Genomic DNA, 21216 nt, shown 5'->3' with positions numbered 1-21216 from the left:
GTGGCAGCTCTGCAAGGAGGGCTGTGGCTCCGAGGCCTGCCCAGGGCGGGTTTCCTCACTTCGCAGTTCCCCTCCAGAAGCAACCACGCTCTGCCTGCCCAGGGAAACACTGGTGCACGACCTGGTGCCTGCCAGGAGTGGCGATGCTTGTCTCCAAGCCCCGCGGGAGCCAGGGCAGACAGCAAGGGCCCTGGCCCCCACTTCTGGTTCCTCGATGGCTCTTGTGTGGCTGTGCCAGGCCCAGAGTTTGGGTCCTCTGCTCTTCATTAACTGCAAGGGATGCTGAAATTGAAGCAACTCCTGACAGATCCAGCGTTCCCATTTTGGCATATGGTTCGTTGGTGTTCTGTTCTCTGGATATATTTTTGTCTCAGCAGCTAGAGTGGCTTTCTGGGGAAGAAGGGGATGTGTTGTCAGGCCCAGGGTGGGAGGGTGTGCCCCTCACTCCCACTCCTTACTCCCACCCTACTACAGGTGGCTCAGAGGCTGGGGCCTCCCCCGCCCCCTACCCCAGCCCACTTCTGCACAGATCAATCCACACATCCTCTCCCCACCTCCCACTTCCCTCCTCCATGGGGCAACCTCACAGTTCCCACCGAGGTCAACAATGTCTCCCTGGGACAGCCCCTCCTCCCAGGTTCTGTCCTGAAAGTTCTTTTCATCTTCCTGTACCTCCTGGGTCTCAAACTGTAACCTGATCTATGACATTCAAAAAATTTTTTGTACTGACCTTTTTTTTTTTTTGGAGATGGAGTTTCACTCTCATTGCCCAGGCTGGAGTGCAGTGGCACAATCTCGGGTCACCACAGCCTCCACCTCCCAGGTTCAAGCAATTCTGCCTCAGCCTCCCAAGTAGCTGGGATTACAGGCATGCACCACCATGCCAGGCTAATTTTTGTATTTTTAGTAGAGACGGGGTTTCACCATGTTGGTCAGGCTGGTCTCAAACTCTCGACCTCAGGTGATCCGCCCACCTCGGCCTTCCAAAGTGCTGGGATTACAGGCATTTTCCACCACACCCAACCTTGACCAATATTTTAAAATCAAGATATTTCACAGACTTTGCAGGTTCTCTCAGCAGCCCCAGGCCTGCCACATTCCACACCCCATGTGGCTGCAGTGAGCTGGAGCCGTGTTTGGCTGCTGTGCAGTGTGGTTTCCCAGCGACCACCATGGTACCTGCCTGGGAGTGGGACTCTGCAGCTTCCATTTCTGTCCTTTCTGAGGCCCCTCTGCTTTGAACTGGCCCAGACCTCTCCCCCAAGCCCCCAGCCCTGCATTTGGCTGCCTCCAGGACACACCCCCATTCACTCGCAAACCAGACTCAGCCTCTGCCCCAGGCTGCTCCTTTTCTGGGTTCTGCCATCCTGAAGCCAGAAGGACCACCTTGGCTGCTCTGTCCTGTGCCCGACCCATCCATCCCTGGCCCCTAGCTCACTTTCCAGATGGCCCTGGGTGCACCCCACATCTCCAGCTCCCTTAGCCCAGGCCCCCCTCTTCTGCATCAGGCCTGCTGTGGTTTCGGTCACGCTCCCACTCCAGCTGTCCCCCCTCCTCCTTGTCCAAGGCCAGGTGTGACTCCTCTTATGCCCTCTACTGCCTCGGGAAAAGTCTGACCTTCACTTTGTACCGCCTCCCCGCCGCCCACCCCCCCGCCACCCTTAGCTCCAGCCCTGCCCCAGCCACAAACCCCACGAGAGGCCCCTGCACCCCTTGCCCCTGCCTGTCTTGGTCCCATACTGGATGTGGCCACACCACCTCATAGAGCTCCCTCAGCGGCCGCCCGCACAATCCACTCTTCCCTTCATGGGCTCCTCTGCCCTCGTGCCCAGGGTCTTGTCTGTCCATCAGACAGAGCACCAGGACAGCAGAGCTGTGGTGTGCCCGGCACACACGGTCCCCAGAGCAGCGAAGTGAAGTACGTGGGGCTGCCTCAGGGAGAGGCCCAGCCGGAGAGGGGCCGGGATGCCGGAGGGACTCGCTGCAGAAGCCAGCGATCCCCTCCTCCCCGGAAGGCCCTCGTGGTTTCCCGTGTGGGACTTCAGAGCCTTCAGGGAGATGTCGCTCTGTGAAGGAAGGGACTGGAATCCCTTTTTCCTCACCTACAATAGAGCCTCATTCTGGACGGCTCTTCTGTTGACAGTCTTTGCCCGCCAGGACTCAAAGGCACAGCCTCTCGTGTGATTGTTTGTTTTTGCAAGAGAAACACAAGGCTCTGTGGCTCCCAAGGCCACGAGCCAGGAATCAATAAGGCCCAGCAAATAATCAAGTGGGCCTTGGCAAGATCACACAGCCGATGAGGAGGGAGAAGCGGGGCGGGAGGCAGCAGGGCCTCACCACTCCTCCCTCCAGTGGGTTCTTGTCGTGCAGGCCAAGTCTGAGGCCTCCCTGCGGGTGTCCGACCCTGCCCGGGACGCAGCATGGGGCAGGTGACACCAAGTGCTGGGTGAGTGAGAGGCTTACGCCTTAAGACCGACAAACGGGCTGCTGAGGAGACACCTGGCAGACACCAGTCCCTCAGAAAGCAGCGCAGAGCAGCTCCGACAAACAGACCCCACTGGAAGCTGCCTAGACCACGTGAGCCTGTGACCCCGGCCCATGACTCGACTTCTGGCCTCAGTGTGTTCAATGGTAAAAGTGGCATCACTTTACCACGTGCCTGAGCGGTTATAAGGACCCAGCAAAGTAATGTCCATGTGCCTCCCCAACCCAGCACAAGCACGCCCGGCCTGAGATGATCCTCACGGAGGAGGAGCAGTAGTTGCCTGAAGATGGCGCCCCCGTGTGGCCATTTATTTATTTAGAGTCTGGTTCTGTCGCCCAGGCCAGAGTGGTCCAATGGGGGATCTTGGCTCACTGCAACCTCCGCCCCCCAGGTCCAAGAGATTCTCCTGCCTCAGCCTCCCGGATAGCTGGGATTACAGGCATGCACGCCCAGCTAATTTTTTTTTTTTTTTTTTTGAGACAAGAGTCTCACTCTGTCGCCCAGGCTGGAGTGGAGTGGTATGATCTCGGCTCACTGTGACCTCCGCCTCCCAGGTTCAAGTGATTCTCCTGCCTCACCCTCCTGAGTAGCTGGGATTACAGGCACATACCACCATGCCTGGCTAATTTTTGTATTTTTAGTAGAAAGAGGGTTTCGCCATGTTGGTCAGGCTGGTCTCGAACTCCTGACCTTGTGATCTGTCCGCCTTGGCATCCCAAAGTGCTGGGATTACAGGTGTGAACCACTGTGCCTGGCACGCCTGCTAATTTTTGTATTCTTAGTAAAGATGGGGTTTCACCATGTTGGCCAGGCTGGTCTCGAACTCCTCAACTCAGGTGATCCGCCCACCTTGGTCTCCCAAAGTACTGGGATTACAGGCGTGAGCCACCGTGCCCAGCCTCATGTGGGCTTTTGAGCAGGGCAGCTTCATAAATATTGTTTTTGCAGCAGAACCATCAATGCTGTGTGCTCTCACAGCCATTCCGGGGGCAGGGATGCTGTTAGGCTAAGGTCTGTGTCTGTGAGCAAGAAGTGAATGGTGAACCTATGGGGCCGAACAGGCAGACGTTCCATACCCCTGGGTGCCGGGGAAGGACGGCTGTGCATGTTAGGGCTGGGAAGGCGATGAAGAGCTGTAGAAGGCCAGGAGCACCTGTTGCTGAGGACCTCCAGAGGGAGGAGATAGTATCAGCCTGACTGACCGCAGCAGCAAAGGAAGGACAGAGCCAACCGAGGCTGTCAGAGCAGATAGGCTGTGATGTTCGCGCTGCTGTGAGCTCCACAGATGCAGGGCACCCACCCTGCAGCCCTCAGCCCTCAGCCCTCAGCCAACAACTGGGACAGGCGGCGTGTCCTGCCCAGCCACCTCCCTGGAGTGCTTTTTGGGTCTGGGGTCTCCTCATCTTAGGAAATGCAGTCTGGAATGGATTTGCACAGCTTGGGGAGGGCACAGAGGCACAAGAGGGAGGGTAATCCCAGGGGCAGGGGATGAGGAGCCGGCGAGCAACCTCTCTGTGCAGGGTGTCTCCATGGCCATCCCTCACCTCTCCTGGGCCGGGCACTGACAAGGGTCCCATCTCGCCCCCCACCTGGGGTAGGGCCGTTTTGAGTTGCCTGTGGGGTACAGTGGAGATGCTCATTTGTATTAAGCCAGTCTTTGGGGGCCTGCCAGGGTCACCAGCCACCTGGCGGGTGGAAGGCTCTGTCTTGGGTAAAGGAGGTAAGCAGGAGGTTGGGGCAGAGGGGAGGCCTGAAGAGGCTGCTGCCATAGTGGGCTCAGGATGGAGCCAGGGGTGTTCAGGGGCCAGCCTAGGACACGGACCAGGGAGCTCTCAACCCTGGGGACTGGGGACGACGGGACCACGGCCTGTAAAGCAGATGACTCACCATGCAGCCAGAAGGTGACAAGGCCAGGAGGGGCAGGGTCTGGGCCTCTTACCACGTGGGGTGGGCTCTGAGGCCACACCATGGCACAGGGGCAACCCCCTGAGATTTCAGAGGGAGAGAGCACCAAGGTGTGACTGAGGGAGGGAGGAAAGAGCCACGGGCAGGAGTGGACAAGGAATTGAGAGGCGTGGCCATGCTGGTCACTGGGAGGTGGCAGGGCCTGGGCCTCCGGGGAGCCTTGGTGCGGTTCGGCACTTCCCCCACACTTTGCACAGATGGCCGCCAGCACTCCCCACGCCACAGGCCGAGAGTTTCTTTCAGCATCTGCCTCCGGCCCAGAGCCGTAAGCTCCTAGAAGCAGGATGCGTCCTGTCCTTACTCGGGCCCCAGAATCTAGCCAGGAGCCTGGCTTGTGAGGGTCTGACCTCGTGGGTGGGCACTGCCAGTGTCCTGTGCTCTCAGGGGCACGGCAACTGGCAGGTGGCAGCACTGACCCCCCTCCTCCCCCAGGTGCAGGTGGGAAGCACACCTCAGGACCAAAGAATCGTTGGGTACATCGCCTGCACACACCTGCACGCCCCGCAAGGTAGGGCTGCCACCCGCCTGTGATTTTCTAGGGATGGGATCAGCGCCTGGGGCCTAGCTGGGGTCTGGGGCGAGCTTCATCATCCAGTCTCTGTACTTCTGCCCTGCAGAGGACAGCGCCATCCGGTGTGGGCAGCTGGACCTGCTTCAGGACTGGCTGGCTGATTTCCGAAAATCTACCTCCTCGTCCAGCGCAGCCAACCCCGAGGAGCTGGTGGCATTTGATGTCGTCTGCGGAGATTTCAACTTTGACAACTGCTCCTCTGGTGAGGCCGGGCTCCTCCCCACTCGGGTCTCCAGCTCTGGGGAGGCTGTGGGCTCAGTCACAGCTAGACAGACTTCGTTACCAGCTCAGAGAATTCCTGCTCCTCGAGAGCGTGTGGGTGGGGTATTTAGCAAGACTGATTTCTCTGCCCCCTGGAAATCCTAGAACAGGAAGAGCCCACGCTCTGCCTAGAAAGCTGGAGACAGGGATGCCCTAAAAATGAACCTCTGACAAGGAAGGCTGGGGGCCTCTGAAACAGACGCAGGACGAGTCCACTAGTAACACTCATCAACGGGGTGCCGCGCTCTCACTTTGAGCCAGCTGCCATTCTAATTGCTGTTTCACTTAAGTCTCTTAACCCTGAGAGGGAAGCATTGCATGTGTCCATGTGGTGTGGTGGAGGAAGCTGAGACTCAGAGAGGGTGTAGAACCAGTCCAAGGTCACACAGCCAGGCAGTGATTGCACAGGGATCTGAACCCTGGGAATTGCGCCTTAAACCATTAGGGTAAAAGAGCAAACACTTGCCGTAAATAACTGATCCGTGGATCCAATGACCATACAGACCTTGTGGGGACCTTCTTTCCTCTGTCCAAGGACAGTGGTCACTGTAACTGTCCTCAGAGGGAAGGCTGAAGACCAGGGCGTGTGCCGGGGAGGTGTTCTCAAGGACACAGAAAAGCAGTGACAAATGAAGCATGCGGGCACCTGACTGGGACCGAGATCCCACCGAGGGGCGGTGGCCTAAAGGACGGGGACCTGGCAGCACATGGGGAGTAACTGATGGGAAGCAGGGGCGCAGGTCGTGTGGGACAGCAAAGCCCGCTGATGCCTCGGCGTTTCCTCCCTCCCCGCACAGACGACAAACTGGAGCAGCAGCACTCCCTGTTCACCCACTACAGGGATCCCTGCCGCCTGGGGCCCGGGGAGGAGAAGCCGTGGGCCATCGGTGAGCTGGGGCTGGGGGAGGAGGATGGGGACTGGGCTCCCCACAGGCTTCCCTCAAAGACCACTAGGACCTGCCCCCAAGACCCCACCGCTGGGGAAGGGCCCCACTGCTGCCCCTGGCTAGCCCGTGCCCACAGAGACCACCCCCCAGAGGCTGCCTGGGCCCCACCTGCAGCGACCGCTGTCGTCCCCTTTTCCCCCGCAGGTACTCTGCTGGACACGAATGGCCTGTATGACGAGGACGTGTGCACCCCCGACAACCTGCAGAAGTAAGCACTGCACTCCCAGGCTGGGGACAAGGCACTGAGGCCCTGACTCAGGTGGAGACAGGGACTGGGCGGGACCCACACGGGAGAGCTCAGCTTGGGCTCATGAGGGCTTTTGTTTGGCGGAAACCTGTCCCTCATCCCACCTTTGAGAGCTTTTGAGAGCTGGGAGCTGGGCCAGGCAGGTGGACATCAGGCCCTTACGCCCAGGAGGACTGGCCTTGCTAAATCTCCAGGGGTGTTTCCTAAACCTGTTTTCAGGAGCTGGCCCCTGCCTGCTGGGTAGAGGAAAGGGCCTGGCATTGCCCAGGCCACAGGTCGACGCCTGTGAAAGAGCTGCTGGGTATGGCGCCTGCTGCAGGCAGCCTGGTAGCTTGCAGTCCCCATCAGGCAAATACAGACACCAGCAGCAATAACGCAGCCGACCATTTGCAAAGTAGACACAGTTCCATCCCAGCCAACATTCATTCTTGTGCCCTGTGAGATGTCCATAAAGAACACATCTGAGAGGCCAACAGCGGAACCAATTTATAATTCACAGCCTGAGACTGCAGTCACGGCGATGGTTCCTTGCAGCTAATTTGAGCCAATTAATTAGATTATAGACTAAATTTGAAACATCATCCTATGCTGAGAAAATTCTTTTTATGAGATGATGATTAAAAAATGACTACCAGTAACTCTCAGATCATTGATGCTGGAATTAATTATCAAAGGCAAAGGACAGTGATGGATTCCATTTCTGAGCTGTAACAATGTTCTGAATGTCATTAGTGTATTTATCTTAAGGCTGAAGAAAACCCTGTGGAAGCCCTTGTTTGCAGGCCCTGCCTCACTGGCTGCCCCTTTCCATCCGTCCAGGCACTCGCTGACCCGGCGGCCTGTGCAGGGTCTCTCACCACTGCACTTCCCATCCCAGGCCCTGGCCCAAGCCTGCCCTCTGCAGTGGGGGCTCCCAGGAGGGGCTCCTAAGCCTCCGGCCCAGTGGTGCTGAGGCCCCAGGGGACAGGCTGACAGGAAGGAGACAGGCACACTGCTTGTCTCAGGGCAACAGTGCCAGAAAGGGATTCCAGATGTCACATCCCCCCACTCCAGCGTCCTGCCCTCCCTGTGGATCCCTAGCACCCTCATGGGTTTCCTCACTCAGAAGCGGGATGACAGCCTGTTCCCTGAAGTGTCTTGGGGCCCACAGCAACCACGCTCGTTTCAGAGGAGGAGACAGAGGCTTGGAGGCTCGGTGACATAAGCAGAGTCACACAGCCACGTAGGGACAGCCCCACATGAGACTCCTCGGAGGTGCTTTCCTGGTTCCCTCAGCCCCGTCAACCTGGGAACAACAGTCACAGGGGTCCCCAAGACTCACGGCAAAGACCAAGCTCCCCAAAACAGCCCCCTGTTGGCTCAGGGCAGAAGCCCATTCTGGGGAAGGGGTGGGATCAGTTCTGTCCGAGTTCAGAAAGGGAAAGGGAGTGCTGGCCAGGCTGGCGTGGACAGGACACCTCGACAGGCTCCGGAGCCCCGATTCAGCCAGGAACCCACAGGCGACTGGGCCTGCCCCCAGCTGAGGCCCTTTTTGGGCCCGCAGGAGAGACAGATCTTAAACCCAGAGCTTTGGTGCCACCACCCGCTCCCACACTGGGGGGAGACCGTGGCTCCACACACAGCTCCTGCCAGGCCCAGGAGCGGGCATGGGGGCTCACCTGCCTCCTGCATGTGTGTGGACAGGGTCCTGGAGAGCGAGGAGGGCCGCAGGGAGTACCTGGCGTTTCCCACCAGCAAGAGCTCGGGCCAGAAGGGGCGGAAGGAGCTGCTGAAGGGCAGCGGCCGGCGCATCGACTACATGCTGCACGCAGAGGAGGGGCTGTGCCCGGACTGGAAGGCCGTGAGTCGGGCGGGCCCATGCAAACAGAGACGGGAGCCTGGGCCCTGCAGCTCTCGACAGCTGACTCCCTGAGACCCCACGCCCCGTCACTCCCTCAAACCCTTAGGGCCCCAGGTCCTCCAGGTCCCAGCCCACCCCAGCCAGGGGCCTCACTTCGGGGATCCCCAGCCCACTCCCTGCAGGATGCCCTTGGAATCTGACCAAGGCTGTTTCTCCCCTCTCCCACTCGCCCCAGGAGGTGGAAGAATTCAGTTTTATCACCCAGCTGTCCGGCCTGACGGACCACCTGCCAGTAGCCATGCGACTGACCGTGTCTTCAGGGGAGGAGGAGGCATAGACCATTTGGAGCAGCGGGGCCTCTGCCAGCCCTTGGAGCCGCAGCCCATCCCTGGGCCGTGTCCCCTCCATCGAGCTCCCGGTGCTTGGGGGAGGAGGACAGGGACAGGGAGGGAGCCACAGTCAGTGCCCGGGAACCTGGAAGCTGCGCTGCTCTGCGCCTCTGGGCCTCACTGCAGACAGACAGAGGAGTCAGGCCCGCCCCGGGAGCCTCCGGCTGCCTAACCAGTGCCATTCTTTCACAACGTGATTTTCTACAAATCTACAGCACAACCGAGTTTGTAACCCGTGAGTTAGTATGAGGACCGGGTTCATGTACTCTCTGTACCCCTTCTTAAGCTTCGTCCAGGGTTCTTTATTGTTGTCTGCTGCCAATGTCGTCTCGCATGCCTGCACCCTCGCATGCACGCTGCCCGCATGCCACGTGCCACGCCGTAGCCACAGACCCCTTGCTCGGGCCTCACCCAAGGCCAAACGCCAAACACAATCAGAACCAGCCAAAGAAGCACTTCCTGGGCATGGCCGCCAGCTCTCCCGCCTCCAGTGTGGGCCGGCTCCCGCAGGGTCCGAGGGCTGCGTCTCTACCCGCCAGCCCAGGGCTCTTCCCAGGGTCTCCCATTCAAGGGCGATTACATTTTAAAAAGAAAAACAGAAAAAGGTTCATCACAAAACCAACCCTCACTTCACAAGGTCTGTAAGTCACTCACAGAACTTTGCTCTTCCCGAGACAGGGTCCCTTCGCCAGCCCAGGCACAACAGGGTCCGGCAGGCTCTGGCGCCCCGGGCTTCCTCCGGGAGCCTCCCATCTGGGCAGTGGAGCCATAAACGGGGAATCCGAGAAGACAGCATCCACTTTTTTTTTTTTAACAGGAAGAAGGGACTCACAGCATAAAGGGGGTGGGGGGATCCTGATTTTGAATATAACCTATTTGTAGCTTCTCTTCTATCAAAGCCACCACATCCTCTTCTGCCAATCCTCTCCCCTCCGGACACCTCTCTGGTTCGGGACCAATCCCTCCCTGGGGACATGCCCCACCTGCGTGCCGGCTGAGCTCAGGAACCCCTGCCTGCCCCCTGGGTCTGCGGCTCTGGTCTCCCAGGTCCATCCTCAACAGCTACCCCAGCCAACACCAAGGCCACAAGGGGACCCCGGCCTAGGAGGCAGGAAGCCAAGGTGCAGACAGCAGCCTGGCCCTCACCAGTGCACGGGCTGGGGCAGCAAGGCTGACAGTTGCCGCATGCCCAGGGCAGGGTGTGGTACTGGCACCCAGGTTCAGCACGGCAGAGCTGGCCAACAGCCCGTGGTCCCCGATCTGCCTCCAGCCCCCAGGCCCCTTCGGCAGCACTGCCTCTGCCCACCTGCCTTTAACAGACGCCAGGGCTGCTCCTGCCATGCCGCGAAGGTTTTGTCTGTTTCAAAGTTTGAGACTCAACTTGAGGGACTTTTTGACAATACCCGCTGACCTCCGCTCCTCGTGGTGCCCTGGCCCTGTACCTAGCCTGGCCCAGGGCTGGCTTTGCCTGCGAGGCTGGAGGGAGCACCAGGACCTGCTGTCTGCTATCAGCCCCTCCTGGTGCTGGTGCCCTGATGCTGTGCCTTGTCACCCATTGAGCTGCAAGAGGGACCAAGAGGAGGCCACGCAGCCAGCCAGACGCCCAGCCCTCTGCTGGGGCAGACAACGCTGCAGAGCCCGGGGAGCCTGGCGCTAGGACGTGCGTCCTTGTGACACTGGCCTGTCTGAACTCACCTGGCCTGGGAAGCACCGTCTGTGCCTGGGTCCAAGCCCTGCCCCTTAGAGTCCAGAGCCAGGAAGGGGCTGCTGAGGGCGAGCGTCCTGCTGGGCTCTCTGCTCGGCCCGCCCCTCCAAGGGTCTGGCCTGTGAGCCTTGACTGGGCTTCATGCTGTGGAGGCCCCCCCACTCCCAGAAGCAGCTGGGACTCTGCTCACACAAGCGACTGGGCTGGCCCTGGACCCGTAGACCCCGAGCCCGTGCTGGCTGCCTGCACAGAGAGAGCAGCTGAGGCCCAGGCAGGGCCCCCACACCAGACCCCAGCATAGCTTCCCCACCCAGGCACCCCCTTCCCAGGACAGCAGGCGTGGGAGTCAGGGCCGCACGCTCCTCCCCTCCCACCTCACAGGCAGCCTTAGGCAAGTCATTTTCTGTCATCACAAGGTTGCCTCTGCCTAGTCAGGTCCTGGCATCCAGAGTAAGGACGTGTGGCCCCCAGGCCCCTGCACACCTCCCTCAGCGCCAAGGCCGGGATCCCCTACCCACATGTCTCATAGTGGCTGCCTGTGGATTCCCGGGCCTTGTGTACAGGCCAGGCCCTTCCACTGCTTTTTAAAAGTGAAACATTGCTGAATCTCAGATTCTGTGGCATCTAAGGCCTAGCAGGGGTGGGCACACAGGTCACCCAAGGCCCACACCAAGGCTCTGTGCCTGCCCTAGGCCCAGTCTCAAAGGAAGCCACGAGGCGCGGGGGCCGCTGAGGAAGGAAATGTTCATTTTCATTTGTCCATAACCACCTTAAGTTTTAAGTATATTAATCTTGATGCTTTTTAACTATTGCTTTTTAACTTGCTGAGATTTAGAAATACTGTTATAAAAAAACTTTTTTAATTTCTGTATTTTTTCTGTATTGTATCTTCACGGGACATTAGGGGTTTTCTATGGTAAGCACACCTACGGTTTTGGTAACATTATCAAATATATATCCAGACGGTTCTTCCCTAGAAGAAAAATCTTGACACCTGATAAAATATTTTGAGGAGAGAGGTGTTCTTTTTCCTTATTGGTGCTGAAAGGAAGGATGGAGAACGAGGAGAAAATAAAACTGTGAGGCTCAAGGCTGGTGTTCTCCACTTATTTCAGCGACAAGCTCGCCAAGGGTGGCGTGGACAACCCCACCCGCCAGCCCCACAAGCCCCCCGTGGTCCCACTTCCTCCCCAGCTGGGGAGAGAGGTCTCCACGCTGGAGCTTTCTCAGCACCTCAAAAGCACAAGCAGGGGGGGCTCCCCCGCCCCTCCAGGGCTCCAAATTCAGTCACCCTCTCATGCTCCCTGCCACAGCTGGAGCCAGAGGCCAGCAGTGCAAAGATACAACGTGGCGCAGTCTTTCCCATCCCCGAGGTCGAGCAGCTCCCAGAGAGGAGAGGAGAGCCTTCAGCCTTCCCCACTAGAAAGCCATGAGCCACTCAGAACCCACAGCCCTCAGGCCACTTAATTGCTTAGGAGTGGTGAGTCTGGGGTGTCTGCAAGCCTGAACTCCATGGTGATGTCACCTGTGTCAGGGTGAAACTCCACCACATAGCTGACCGTCTGTGGGCCGCCCAGCGGTGCTCTGGGATCCGGGACAGGGCTGAAGAAGTAGACAGCCTGCTTGCAGTGGGGGTTCCAGCAGCAGCCTCCCTGTAGGATGAAGAGCAGGACGATGGTGAGAGCTCCCTGGCACCTGAGCCTCCTTCCTGGCCAGCCTCCAGCCCAAGCAGCTCGCAGCAGAGAGAAGCTGCGCAGGGGCCAGATGTCCCAGGACCACCGGGGGGTCATCATCTGGCCCGAAGAACTTGGGAGACACACCCAGAGCACAGGGGCAGGGAGGCCTCCCCAGGCAGCGCCTGCTCTCAGGGTCTGCACACACACTGGGCTCGGCGCGCAGGCACTACCTCGGGGTCTGCAGGCTCCAGGAGGCCAGTGCTGAGCGTGCACTCCGGTGTCAGGTGGTACTCCATCCACAGCACTGCTGCGTGGCTCCTCCCAGGCCTGCCAAGGAGAGGGGGGGCCCAGCAGAAGCAGTCACACAAGAAGCAGGGGGGCATGGCTGCAGCTCCTGCTGCTTTCCAGAAACCTGTGGTCTTCCCCATTTCCTTCCTGCCCCTCTGGAGCTCCTAGTGCCGCATCCAACTGAATGTTCCTCAGAAAAACCCCAGTCAGAACAGCCGCAGCCGAGCCCCTACCTGAGCCAACCCGAGCCCTGCAGCCGGGCCACACACGGGGCAGGGCCAGTGTGGTTGCAGGGTCCAGGGGGCTTGAGGCACAGCCTGGCACTGAAGGCTGGAAAGCCCCTCTGACAGCCCAGACAGCAACCCTGGGAGCTCAGGTGGCGGCGCCCGCCCTGCCTAGCTGCTGGTCCCGAGTTGGGAGGTGCTTCCGGGGAAGAAGTCACTCCTCGGGCAAGAGTGGGGTGAGGGCCGGAGTGGGACAGGGCTGCCCGTGCCTGGACGCCAGCAGCACTCCCTGACCCTGACCTGCTTCAGCTCCCAGGAGGGTGCAGGAAAACGGTGCATCGGTGACCACAGGAACTAAGCTCCCATCTTTCTGAGGTGTGATCCAATAAGGGAGCCTCAGCTGTGGGGAGTGAGCAGAGCCCTCCCTGGCTCCCCCTGCCGACTGGCACACATGGGACCGTGGGAACCACCACACACGTAGGACCACTCTGACAGGGAAGGGCAAGGTCGTGGGAAGGACGAATACCCCATCCACGTGTCAGCATCTCCCAGGCCAGCTGTGCTCACCATGGTGGTGAGAACTCCAAGGACAAGCAGCAGCCCCTCCCTGCCCCCCAGGCCCTCCCTACACCCACCTCCTGAGCTCCATGGTGCCCTCGGCACACAGGGGCCGTGGGGGCACCAGCTGCCGGAAGTCAAAGGCCAGGATCTGCCGGGGCTCGGAGAGGCTGCGGCACGGGTACTCCCACAGTGGGTGGGGCTCAGCCTCCCTGCTCTCCCTGAAGTCCAGGGCACGCTGCGAACAGAAAGGGGCCTGGGGGCTGCAGAGACAGGCTGGCAGCCAGAGGGACCCCTCCCCGGCTTGGCTCCCACTGACTGCAGTCACAAGGGGTGTGTGTTCTCCCATAAAGATGCCGAGCGCCCAGCAGACCAGCGGCTCCCTGTCTCTGCCACTCCTGTCTCATCAGTGGCTCCCCAGGCACCTCTGGCTCTGAGCCCTCGCTCTCCGGATTTTTTTTTTTTTTTTTTTTTTTTGAGACGGAGTCTTGGTCTGTCGCCCAGGCTGGAGTGCAGTGGCCGGATCTCAGCTCACTGCAAGCTCTGCCTCCTGGGCTTTCGCCATTCTCCTGCCTCAGCCTCCCGAGTAGCTGGGACTACAGGCGCCCGCCATCTCGCCCAGCCAGTTTTTTTTATTTTTTTAGTAGAGACGGGGTTTCACCGTGTTAGCCAGGATGGTCTCGATCTCCTGACCTCATGATCCGCCCGTCTCGGCCTCCCAAAGTGCTGGGATTACAAGCTTGAACCACTGCGCCCGGCCCGCTCTCCGGATTTTTAAGATGGGGTGGTGCCGCCTGTCTCAAGCTGTTCTGAGGACCACATGTCTACATCACTGGTGAGAACACCCAGCACTAGAAACTTGGTGACCACCACAGCTGTGTGGCCCTGACAGGTGGGCCCCAGGCCATGGGGAGGCATAAATGTGTGACAGTACAGCCTCGGTGCCTGGCGGCAGGTTGGGGGCACCTGCATGCAGGAGGGATGCAGAAAGTTGCCTGGAGGAGGGGAGCCGACAGTCAAATGGGAGCCGGCAGAAGGGCCAGAGGGGGCCTTGAGGATAGAGCTAAGCCACGAGAGCAGGCCAGGGCATCCAGGCCAGCTGGGCCACTCTGCAGGGGTGCGTGGGGAGCTATCCAGGGCATTCCTGCAGTGGGTATGTGGCCAGACTCAGATCTACAAGTTCATGTTGGGCTCCTTGTGGAGGAGGGCCAGAGCAGGAGGGGCCCAAACCAGGACGGCAGCAGTCGGGGGACAGCCTGGGTTGGAGGCTCACCGGGAGCACGAAGACCAATGGCAGGGGACGGGAGGACTCGCGAGGGAGGATGCCCAGGGCCCTGGGCCTGGCTGGTCGTGTGAAGTGGCGACAGGTCTAAGACAGGGCACTGGAAGGGCCAGGCTGAGGGTGGGGAAGAGCAGGTGGATTTGGAAAGCATAAAAAAATGCCTGGCGCCCCACTGTGGGATACGCACCACTCTCGGCCATCTGCCTGAGCACACAAGAGACAGACACTGACCCAGGACCAGAGTGGCAGAACCGTATCACCAAGAGGGGATAGGGACAGCCAGGCTGGGCAGGCCAAGAGCAGGGGCCCAAGGGAAGAATACAGCACATGGATCCAGAGCATGTAGAGCTCAGCACGAAGGAGATTTCTAGAAGCATGGAACAGTCAGTGATCTGCTGTAAGGGGCAGGCAAGATGCAAACTGAAAATATCCACTAGGTTTAATTTACTTAAAAGTGTTCACTCACAGGCAATCCATGTTCACCGTGGGAAAATGTGAATAGAAAGGTGAGCAGCAGCAGCAAAGCCCCACTCCCCCATGCACAGCTGTTGCTGCGGGGCCGCCGCCGCTTCCTGCTCCTCCGGAGTCCGTGAGATTTCTTTTTTTTTGAGACAGGGTCTTCCTCTCTCACCCAGCCTGGAGGCAGTGGCGCAAACGCAGCTCACTGCAGCCTCGACCTCCCAGGCTAAAGCCATCCTCCCACCTTAGCCTCCTGAGTAGCTCTGAATACAGGCGTGCACTACCATGCCTGGCTTTTTTGTAGACACAGGGTCTTGCTATATTGCCCAGGCTGGTCTCGAACTTCTGGGCTCAAGCAATCCACCTGCCTCAGCTTCCCAGAGTGCTGGGATGACAAGCAGGAGCCACGTGCATTTCCTTAATACACAGCACGGCCCATGCTCCTCACCCTGCCCCTCTCACATGGATGGAACAGGACTCTCAGCTTCAGTCCCCATGAATCCAAGAACCACTGGCACTGTCAGGACGGCCCATGATTCTGGGGAACGTAGGCCCAGTTACTACTGTTCAGGGCGCTGCCAACCCCTACACCACGTAAATAACCTGTGGGACACTCCTCAGGTACCCCTCCCCGGGAATGGAGCCCCCACCGTGAAAATGACTGCCTAAGAAGGTTCCCAGACTGTTTTTGGAAAGGCTGCCCCAACAGGAAACAAGCTGCTGGCACTGGCGGGGGTAGTTCCAATGACAGGACGTGCGGGCTCAGTGGAGATTCTGACTCAGGGTGACAGCACGGAGCCAAGAACAGGGCTGGTACCAAGCAATGCTCATGGTGAACCACACAAAATGGCAGCACCTGACCTCACTGCCCCCAACAGAAGAGCCCGTGCTGCCCAAGCCAGGACCCTGTCAGAGGCCTGTGCCACAGGAGCAGGTGGGTGGGACTGCGCAGTGTGGCCCTGCCTACCTTAATCATGTCGTCCATGACGTGCACATCGAAGCCTTCGCAGTCACCACAGGGGCTCCGGATCCGCCACAGGTCCTGTGAGGAAGGAGCAGCCCCGTCCACACCCGCCCGCCCGGGCACAGGGAAGTGTGGCAGCAAGAACAAGAGGCACCTCTTGCTGTTCCCTGCGCCCCTGAAAGAGACCCCCAGGCATGAAGGGGCTCAGAGAGAACAAAGATCCACAGCGGTTTCTGTAACAGACTGGGCTGGGCGGGAACCTGCAAGCTCCGACATGACACCTGAGTCCTCTCCTTTAAGGGACAGTCAGCCAAAGCTACCAGGCTGGGGACTGCACACTCCTATCCGGGCCATCCTGAACACCATGTCTTCAGGAAGAAATCTGTAAGCCAATTCTCTCCCCAGCATCATCTCCAGTTCACGAGGATGCCAGGGAAAGAAAAAGGCCCTGCCAAGAGGAATCCAGAGGACACTCAGGCCACACGGCCTTCCCTCCCTTCCTCCTGGTCACACGCATGGATCATGACATCTCCTCTTTGGCCATGAAAACCAGTATTCATGTGGAAATCTGATTAGGTAAACAAGTAACACAGGAGAAATGCCCAGAATTTGTGATGGAGCCACTAAGCTAAGAGAGAAAACCACTCTCATCAAACGAGATACGCTCTCCACCCAGGGCAAAGCTTTTCAAAATCCTTTTAATAAAACTGCCCTTCCCAAAATGACTTTGTGACTGTGGTTCTGCTTTGATGAGAAAATTAAAAGGAAGCTTTGGCCGGGCGCGGTGGCTCAAGCCTGTAATCCCAGCACTTTGGGAGGCCGAGACGTGCGGATCACGAGGTCAGGAGATCGAGACCATCCTGGCTAACACGGTGAAACCCCGTCTCTACTAAAAAAAATACAAAAAGCTAGCCGGGCGAGGTTGGCGGGCGTCTGTAGTCCCAGCTACTCGGGAGGCTGAGGCAGGAGAATGGCGTCAACCCGGGAGGCGGAGCGTGCAGTGAGCTGAGGTCTGGCCACTGCACTCCAGCCCGGGTGACAGAGCGAGACTCCGTCCCAAAAAAAAAAAAAAAAAGGAAGCTTTTCCATTTTTTCTTGCATAAAGCAGCTGACTCTCCCATCTCAAAATGCTTTTAACAACTAAAGCCTCAGCTCTTAATGAGAGCAGAGCAGGCCACACGGCATGGCTTCTGAAATGTTTAATTTATATTTTTTAATTATTCTGATAAGCCACAATTGTAAAATGACAACACTCAGCCATTTCCATTTCGTATGTCAAATTATCGCATTTTTAAAAAGGCAAGCATCTTCTATTCAACCCAACAGTGTGCTGACACAGAAAGAAAACACAAGCTCCAATCGTCAAGGCCCGAGCTGCTCTACAGGCGCCCAAGGTTCCTGCAAGAAAACAAGGTTCCCCACCTGCCTCCTCTGCTTTTTTCTGCAACACCCCCGGGTGGCCTACCCTGAACTCCACAACGACAGCGTGCAGCGAGGCCGTCTGGGGCATCACCACGGCGCCTGGCCCCAGGTGCCGGTCCACAGCGGTCCGCACGTACCAGAAGTAGAGGTTGTGCCAGGGCAGCAGGCTGGTAGTGAAGAACGGCTCGCCCAGGAGGAGAGAGACCTGGTGAGCAGGGCGAGAAGCAGGGCCCATGTGTCAGGAGGTGTCAGGAGCCTTCACAGGAACAGGGAGCAATAGGCCACTCAGTCACTCAAGTCACTCCCTCCCGCCCTCCCTCAGTCACTCACTCATTCAGTCACTCATTCCCTCCCTCCCTCCCTCCTCAGTCCCTCTCTCCCTCAGTCAAAAAGCAAGGCAGCAAGGCGCTCTGTACCTGCCCTGGAGGCTTTAAAGAATACAACCAGATATGAGTCCCCTGCTCAGGAGAGCAGAGTGGAAGAGGGAAGCAGACAAAGTGCAGCTGACCCCATGCGACAGAAAAAAGCAAGGAAGGGGGTCATGGTGGGACCCCAGAAATACATGTGCCAGAGGGGGCTTCCGGAGTGGCATCCTGTCAACCCTCACTGGACACTATCTCAGGACTTACTCCGTCTCCCTCCCCAGGCTCTGAGCACCACAAGAGCAGGGACTGGCGGCCAGCATCCCCAGCAGTGGGCCAGTGCCATGACCAGATGTTCCGTGAACATTTGTGAGTAAATGAACAAACGCAGGGCAAGGAGCCTGAACGGCCAAGGGAGGAGCAGCAGGGGCAAGAGTGAGGCCAGGAGACAGCAAGATCCCGCAAGGTGAGGGTGTGGAGCTGGACAGGAGCCAGGACAGGATAAGGGGCTGGACTCATCCCGGAGGCGGCAGCGGCGGGGGTGATGGGTGTCACTAAAAGCTTTCATGAGGGGTTCAAAATCAGAAGGAATGTGATTTAGAAGATCCTGCTGAGGACCATGAAGTGTGGAAGGGAATCTGCAGGTGCTCGGGACGGAGGCGACCTGGGAGAGTACAGAAACAGTCCAGGCAAGAAATGGAGACTGCAGGGTGGGAGGGGTGGGAGGAGAGGAAGGGGTGGCAGAGGGTGAGGCAGCTGACCCCGGGCAGACCCAAGCAAACAGGCACCAAAGTGGGGCCAGTCAGAGATGATGGAGATGCAGCGGGAAATGCGGGGAGACAGAAAGGGCTGCCCTGAGTGCTTCCTGGCCTCCCCCCACCACAGCATCAGGAACAAGGCAAGAACACCCACTCCCACCACTCCAATTCAACATGACCCGGTCTACCGGTACACCACACAATGGCTTTCAGAATCATCTCCTATGCCCTCATCTATGAGGGAGAAAAAGGGTGACTTGTGGATGAATATTTATAGCAGCATTACTCACAACAGCCTCAAAGTAGGAGCCACCCAAATGTCCATCAGCTGATGAACAAATAACAGGGTCTATCCACACAATGGAATCTTATTGAGCAAGAAAGAGAAATGAGGTATTGACTCAGGCTACGACATGGATAAGCCCTGAAAACATGAAGCCATATGAGAGGCCAGCCACGGAAGACCACACACTGTCTGATTCCATTCACACGAGATGCCCAGAATGGGCAAGCTAAAGACAGAAAGGAGGAGAGCAGGTGCCCTGGGCTGGGGGACTGCAGACAAATGGTGCGTGACTGCCAATGGGTAACGAAAGGGTTCTTAAACTGATGTGGCGATGGTTACACAACCTTATGAATACACAAAAATCACTGAGTGAATCGTAAGGTATGTGAATTATATCTCAATAAAACTGTTATTTTTAAAATGGGCAAAAGGCTTGAATAGACATTTCACCAAGCAAGACATAAGCACACGAAATGATGCTCACCATCATCAGTCATTAGGCAAATACAAATTAAAACTATGCGGAGACATCCCCACACTCCCACTAAAATGGTTATGCTAAAACAAGCCAATGCCAAGTGCTGGTGAGGATCTGCGAACCTGGACCCTCAGACGTTACCGATGGGGATGTCAAATGGACAGCTACTTCGAACAACAGTTCAGCAGCTGCTTCAAAAGTTGACCATAACTACCACACGACCCAGCAATCCACACCAAGGCATCTGCGTAAGAGAACTGAGAACCCATATCCTCACTAAGACCGGTGAACCCATGTTCACAGAAGCCTTATTCAAAGTGGCCAGAAACTGGACACAATCCAACTGTCGATAAGCAGGTGAATGGACAGCCACACCGCGGAATGCTATGCAGCCTTAAAAAGAACGAAATGGGTGAACCTCAAAGACATTATGCTCAGTGAAAGGAGGCAGACTCGCAAGACCACACACTGTATACCTTACTTTTCAGAAAAGCCAGAAGAGGCACACACTGGAGACAGAAACCAGACCAGTGGCTGCCAGGCCTGGGGCATGAGCATGCTGACTATCAACAGGCTCCCGGGAATTTGGGAGGTAACAGAAATGTTCTCTTTTCATTCCAATTTTTTTTTAGAGACAAGATATCACTCTGTCAGCCACGATGTAGTGCTCTGCCATAAGAATGGCTCACTGCAGCCTCCAACTCCTGGGCTCAGGCGATCATCCCACCTCACCCAACTCAGCCTCCTGGGACTACAGGCACATGCCACCACTCTGGGTTAATTTTTCTTTCTTTTTTTTTTTTTTTTTTTTTTACAGAGACAGGGTCTCCCTATGTTGCCCAGATTGGACTTGAACTCCTGGGTCCAAGCGATCCTCCCAAAGTTCTGGGATTACAGGCATGTGCCACCATGCCTGGCCTGGAAATGTTCTAAATGAGACTGGGTGATGGTTGTTTAACTCCATACATTTACTTAAAAAATCACTGAACTGGCCGGGCGCGGTGGCTCAAGCCTGTAATCCCAGCACTTTGGGAGGCCGAGACGGGCGGATCATGAGGTCAGGAGATCAAGACCATCCTGGCTAACATGGTGAAACCCCGTCTCTACTAAAAATACAGAAAACTAGCCGGGCAACGTGGCGGGCGCCTGTAGTCCCAGCTACTCGGGAGGCTGAGGCAGGAGAATGGCGTGAACCCGGGAGGCGGAGCTTGCAGTGAGCTGAGATCCGGCCACTGCACTCCAGCCTGGGCGGCAGAGCGAGACTCCGTCTCAAAAAAAAAAAAAAAAATCACTGAACTGTATACTTGAAATGCATTAATTTTGTGGTATGTCAACTACATCTCAATAAACCTGTTATTTAAAAAAAAGACTGGCAGGAAAGATGAAAGATGACAGCTCTGCTTTAGATGAGTCTGGTTTGTGGGATATCCAAGGAAAAGTGACAGGATAGCAGCTGGACATGAGATTTGAATCCAAAACTGCAACGAGGGAAGGCCGGCTGTGATGGTCACTGACTCACACGAGAAGGAACAGGATTACCAGAGAGGATGCAGTAGGGGGAAGCGGGGGACACGAGGAGACTGCCACAGAGCAGCGCGACGGAAGGACAGTCAGGAAGGTGAGCGGAAAGAGACTTCCCCAGCACAGGAAGAAGTCCCAGGTCACAAGGACAAGTGACTAGAGTAGATGAAGCCTGCAGGGAGACCATGGGAGTAACGACGAGGTTGCTGGTAGAAGCAGTTTCAGGGCCTGGAAGCCTGACTGCAGCAGGAAGCCATGAACGGGGAGTGAAGACAGGAGTGCGGTGGAGAGGAAAGGACATGCTCTGCTCCTAGGAAAGCTAAGAGAGAGGCTCTGTCCTGACCTGAAGGAGCAGAGATGAGGGTGAGCTAAAAGCAGTACAGCCAGGTGTGGTGGCTCACGCCTGTAATCCCAGCACTTTGGGATGCTGAGGCTGGCAGATCGCATGAGCCCAGGAGTTTAAGATCAGCCTGGGCCACATAATGAAACCCTGACTCTACAAAAAATACAAAGATTAGCCGGGCGTAA

General features: G+C 57.4%; 2 protein-coding genes across 14 annotated transcripts in view; one reads left to right on the top strand and one right to left on the bottom strand.

The window, feature by feature from the left end:
* Positions 1–11500, top strand: part of SMPD3 (sphingomyelin phosphodiesterase 3) — a 92851-nt gene extending 81351 nt beyond the window's left edge. For all 7 annotated transcript variants that reach the window (XM_033219784.1, XM_033219790.1, XM_033219788.1 and 4 more), the window contains 6 exons: positions 4883–4958; positions 5068–5223; positions 6080–6169; positions 6374–6437; positions 8160–8316; positions 8552–11500. In XM_033219784.1, coding sequence (XP_033075675.1) covers positions 4883–4958; positions 5068–5223; positions 6080–6169; positions 6374–6437; positions 8160–8316; positions 8552–8653 — 645 coding nt within the window. In that variant the 3' untranslated portion in view covers positions 8654–11500. The remainder of the gene's footprint in view (positions 1–4882; positions 4959–5067; positions 5224–6079; positions 6170–6373; positions 6438–8159; positions 8317–8551) is intronic.
* Positions 11501–11848: 348 nt separating this feature from the next.
* PRMT7 (protein arginine methyltransferase 7) overlaps positions 11849–21216 on the bottom strand; it is a 48612-nt gene continuing 39244 nt past the window's right edge. For 6 of the 7 annotated variants that reach the window (XM_033219777.1, XM_033219781.1, XM_033219779.1 and 3 more), the window contains 5 exons: positions 17327–17488; positions 15865–15939; positions 13234–13394; positions 12317–12413; positions 11849–12062 (listed from right to left, as the gene is read on the bottom strand). In XM_033219777.1, the coding sequence (XP_033075668.1) occupies positions 11874–12062; positions 12317–12413; positions 13234–13394; positions 15865–15939; positions 17327–17488 (684 nt within the window). In that variant the 3' untranslated portion in view covers positions 11849–11873. The remainder of the gene's footprint in view (positions 12063–12316; positions 12414–13233; positions 13395–15864; positions 15940–17326; positions 17489–21216) is intronic. The other variant, XM_033219780.1, reaches the window with a different exon arrangement.

Source organism: Trachypithecus francoisi, unplaced genomic scaffold (genome assembly GCF_009764315.1).
Source record: "Trachypithecus francoisi isolate TF-2019V2 unplaced genomic scaffold, Tfra_2.0 Lachesis_group10, whole genome shotgun sequence".
Taxonomy (NCBI): Eukaryota; Metazoa; Chordata; class Mammalia; order Primates; family Cercopithecidae; genus Trachypithecus; species Trachypithecus francoisi.
Note: the sequence above shows the minus strand (reverse complement) of the source record. Positions and strands in the feature narration are given on the sequence as shown.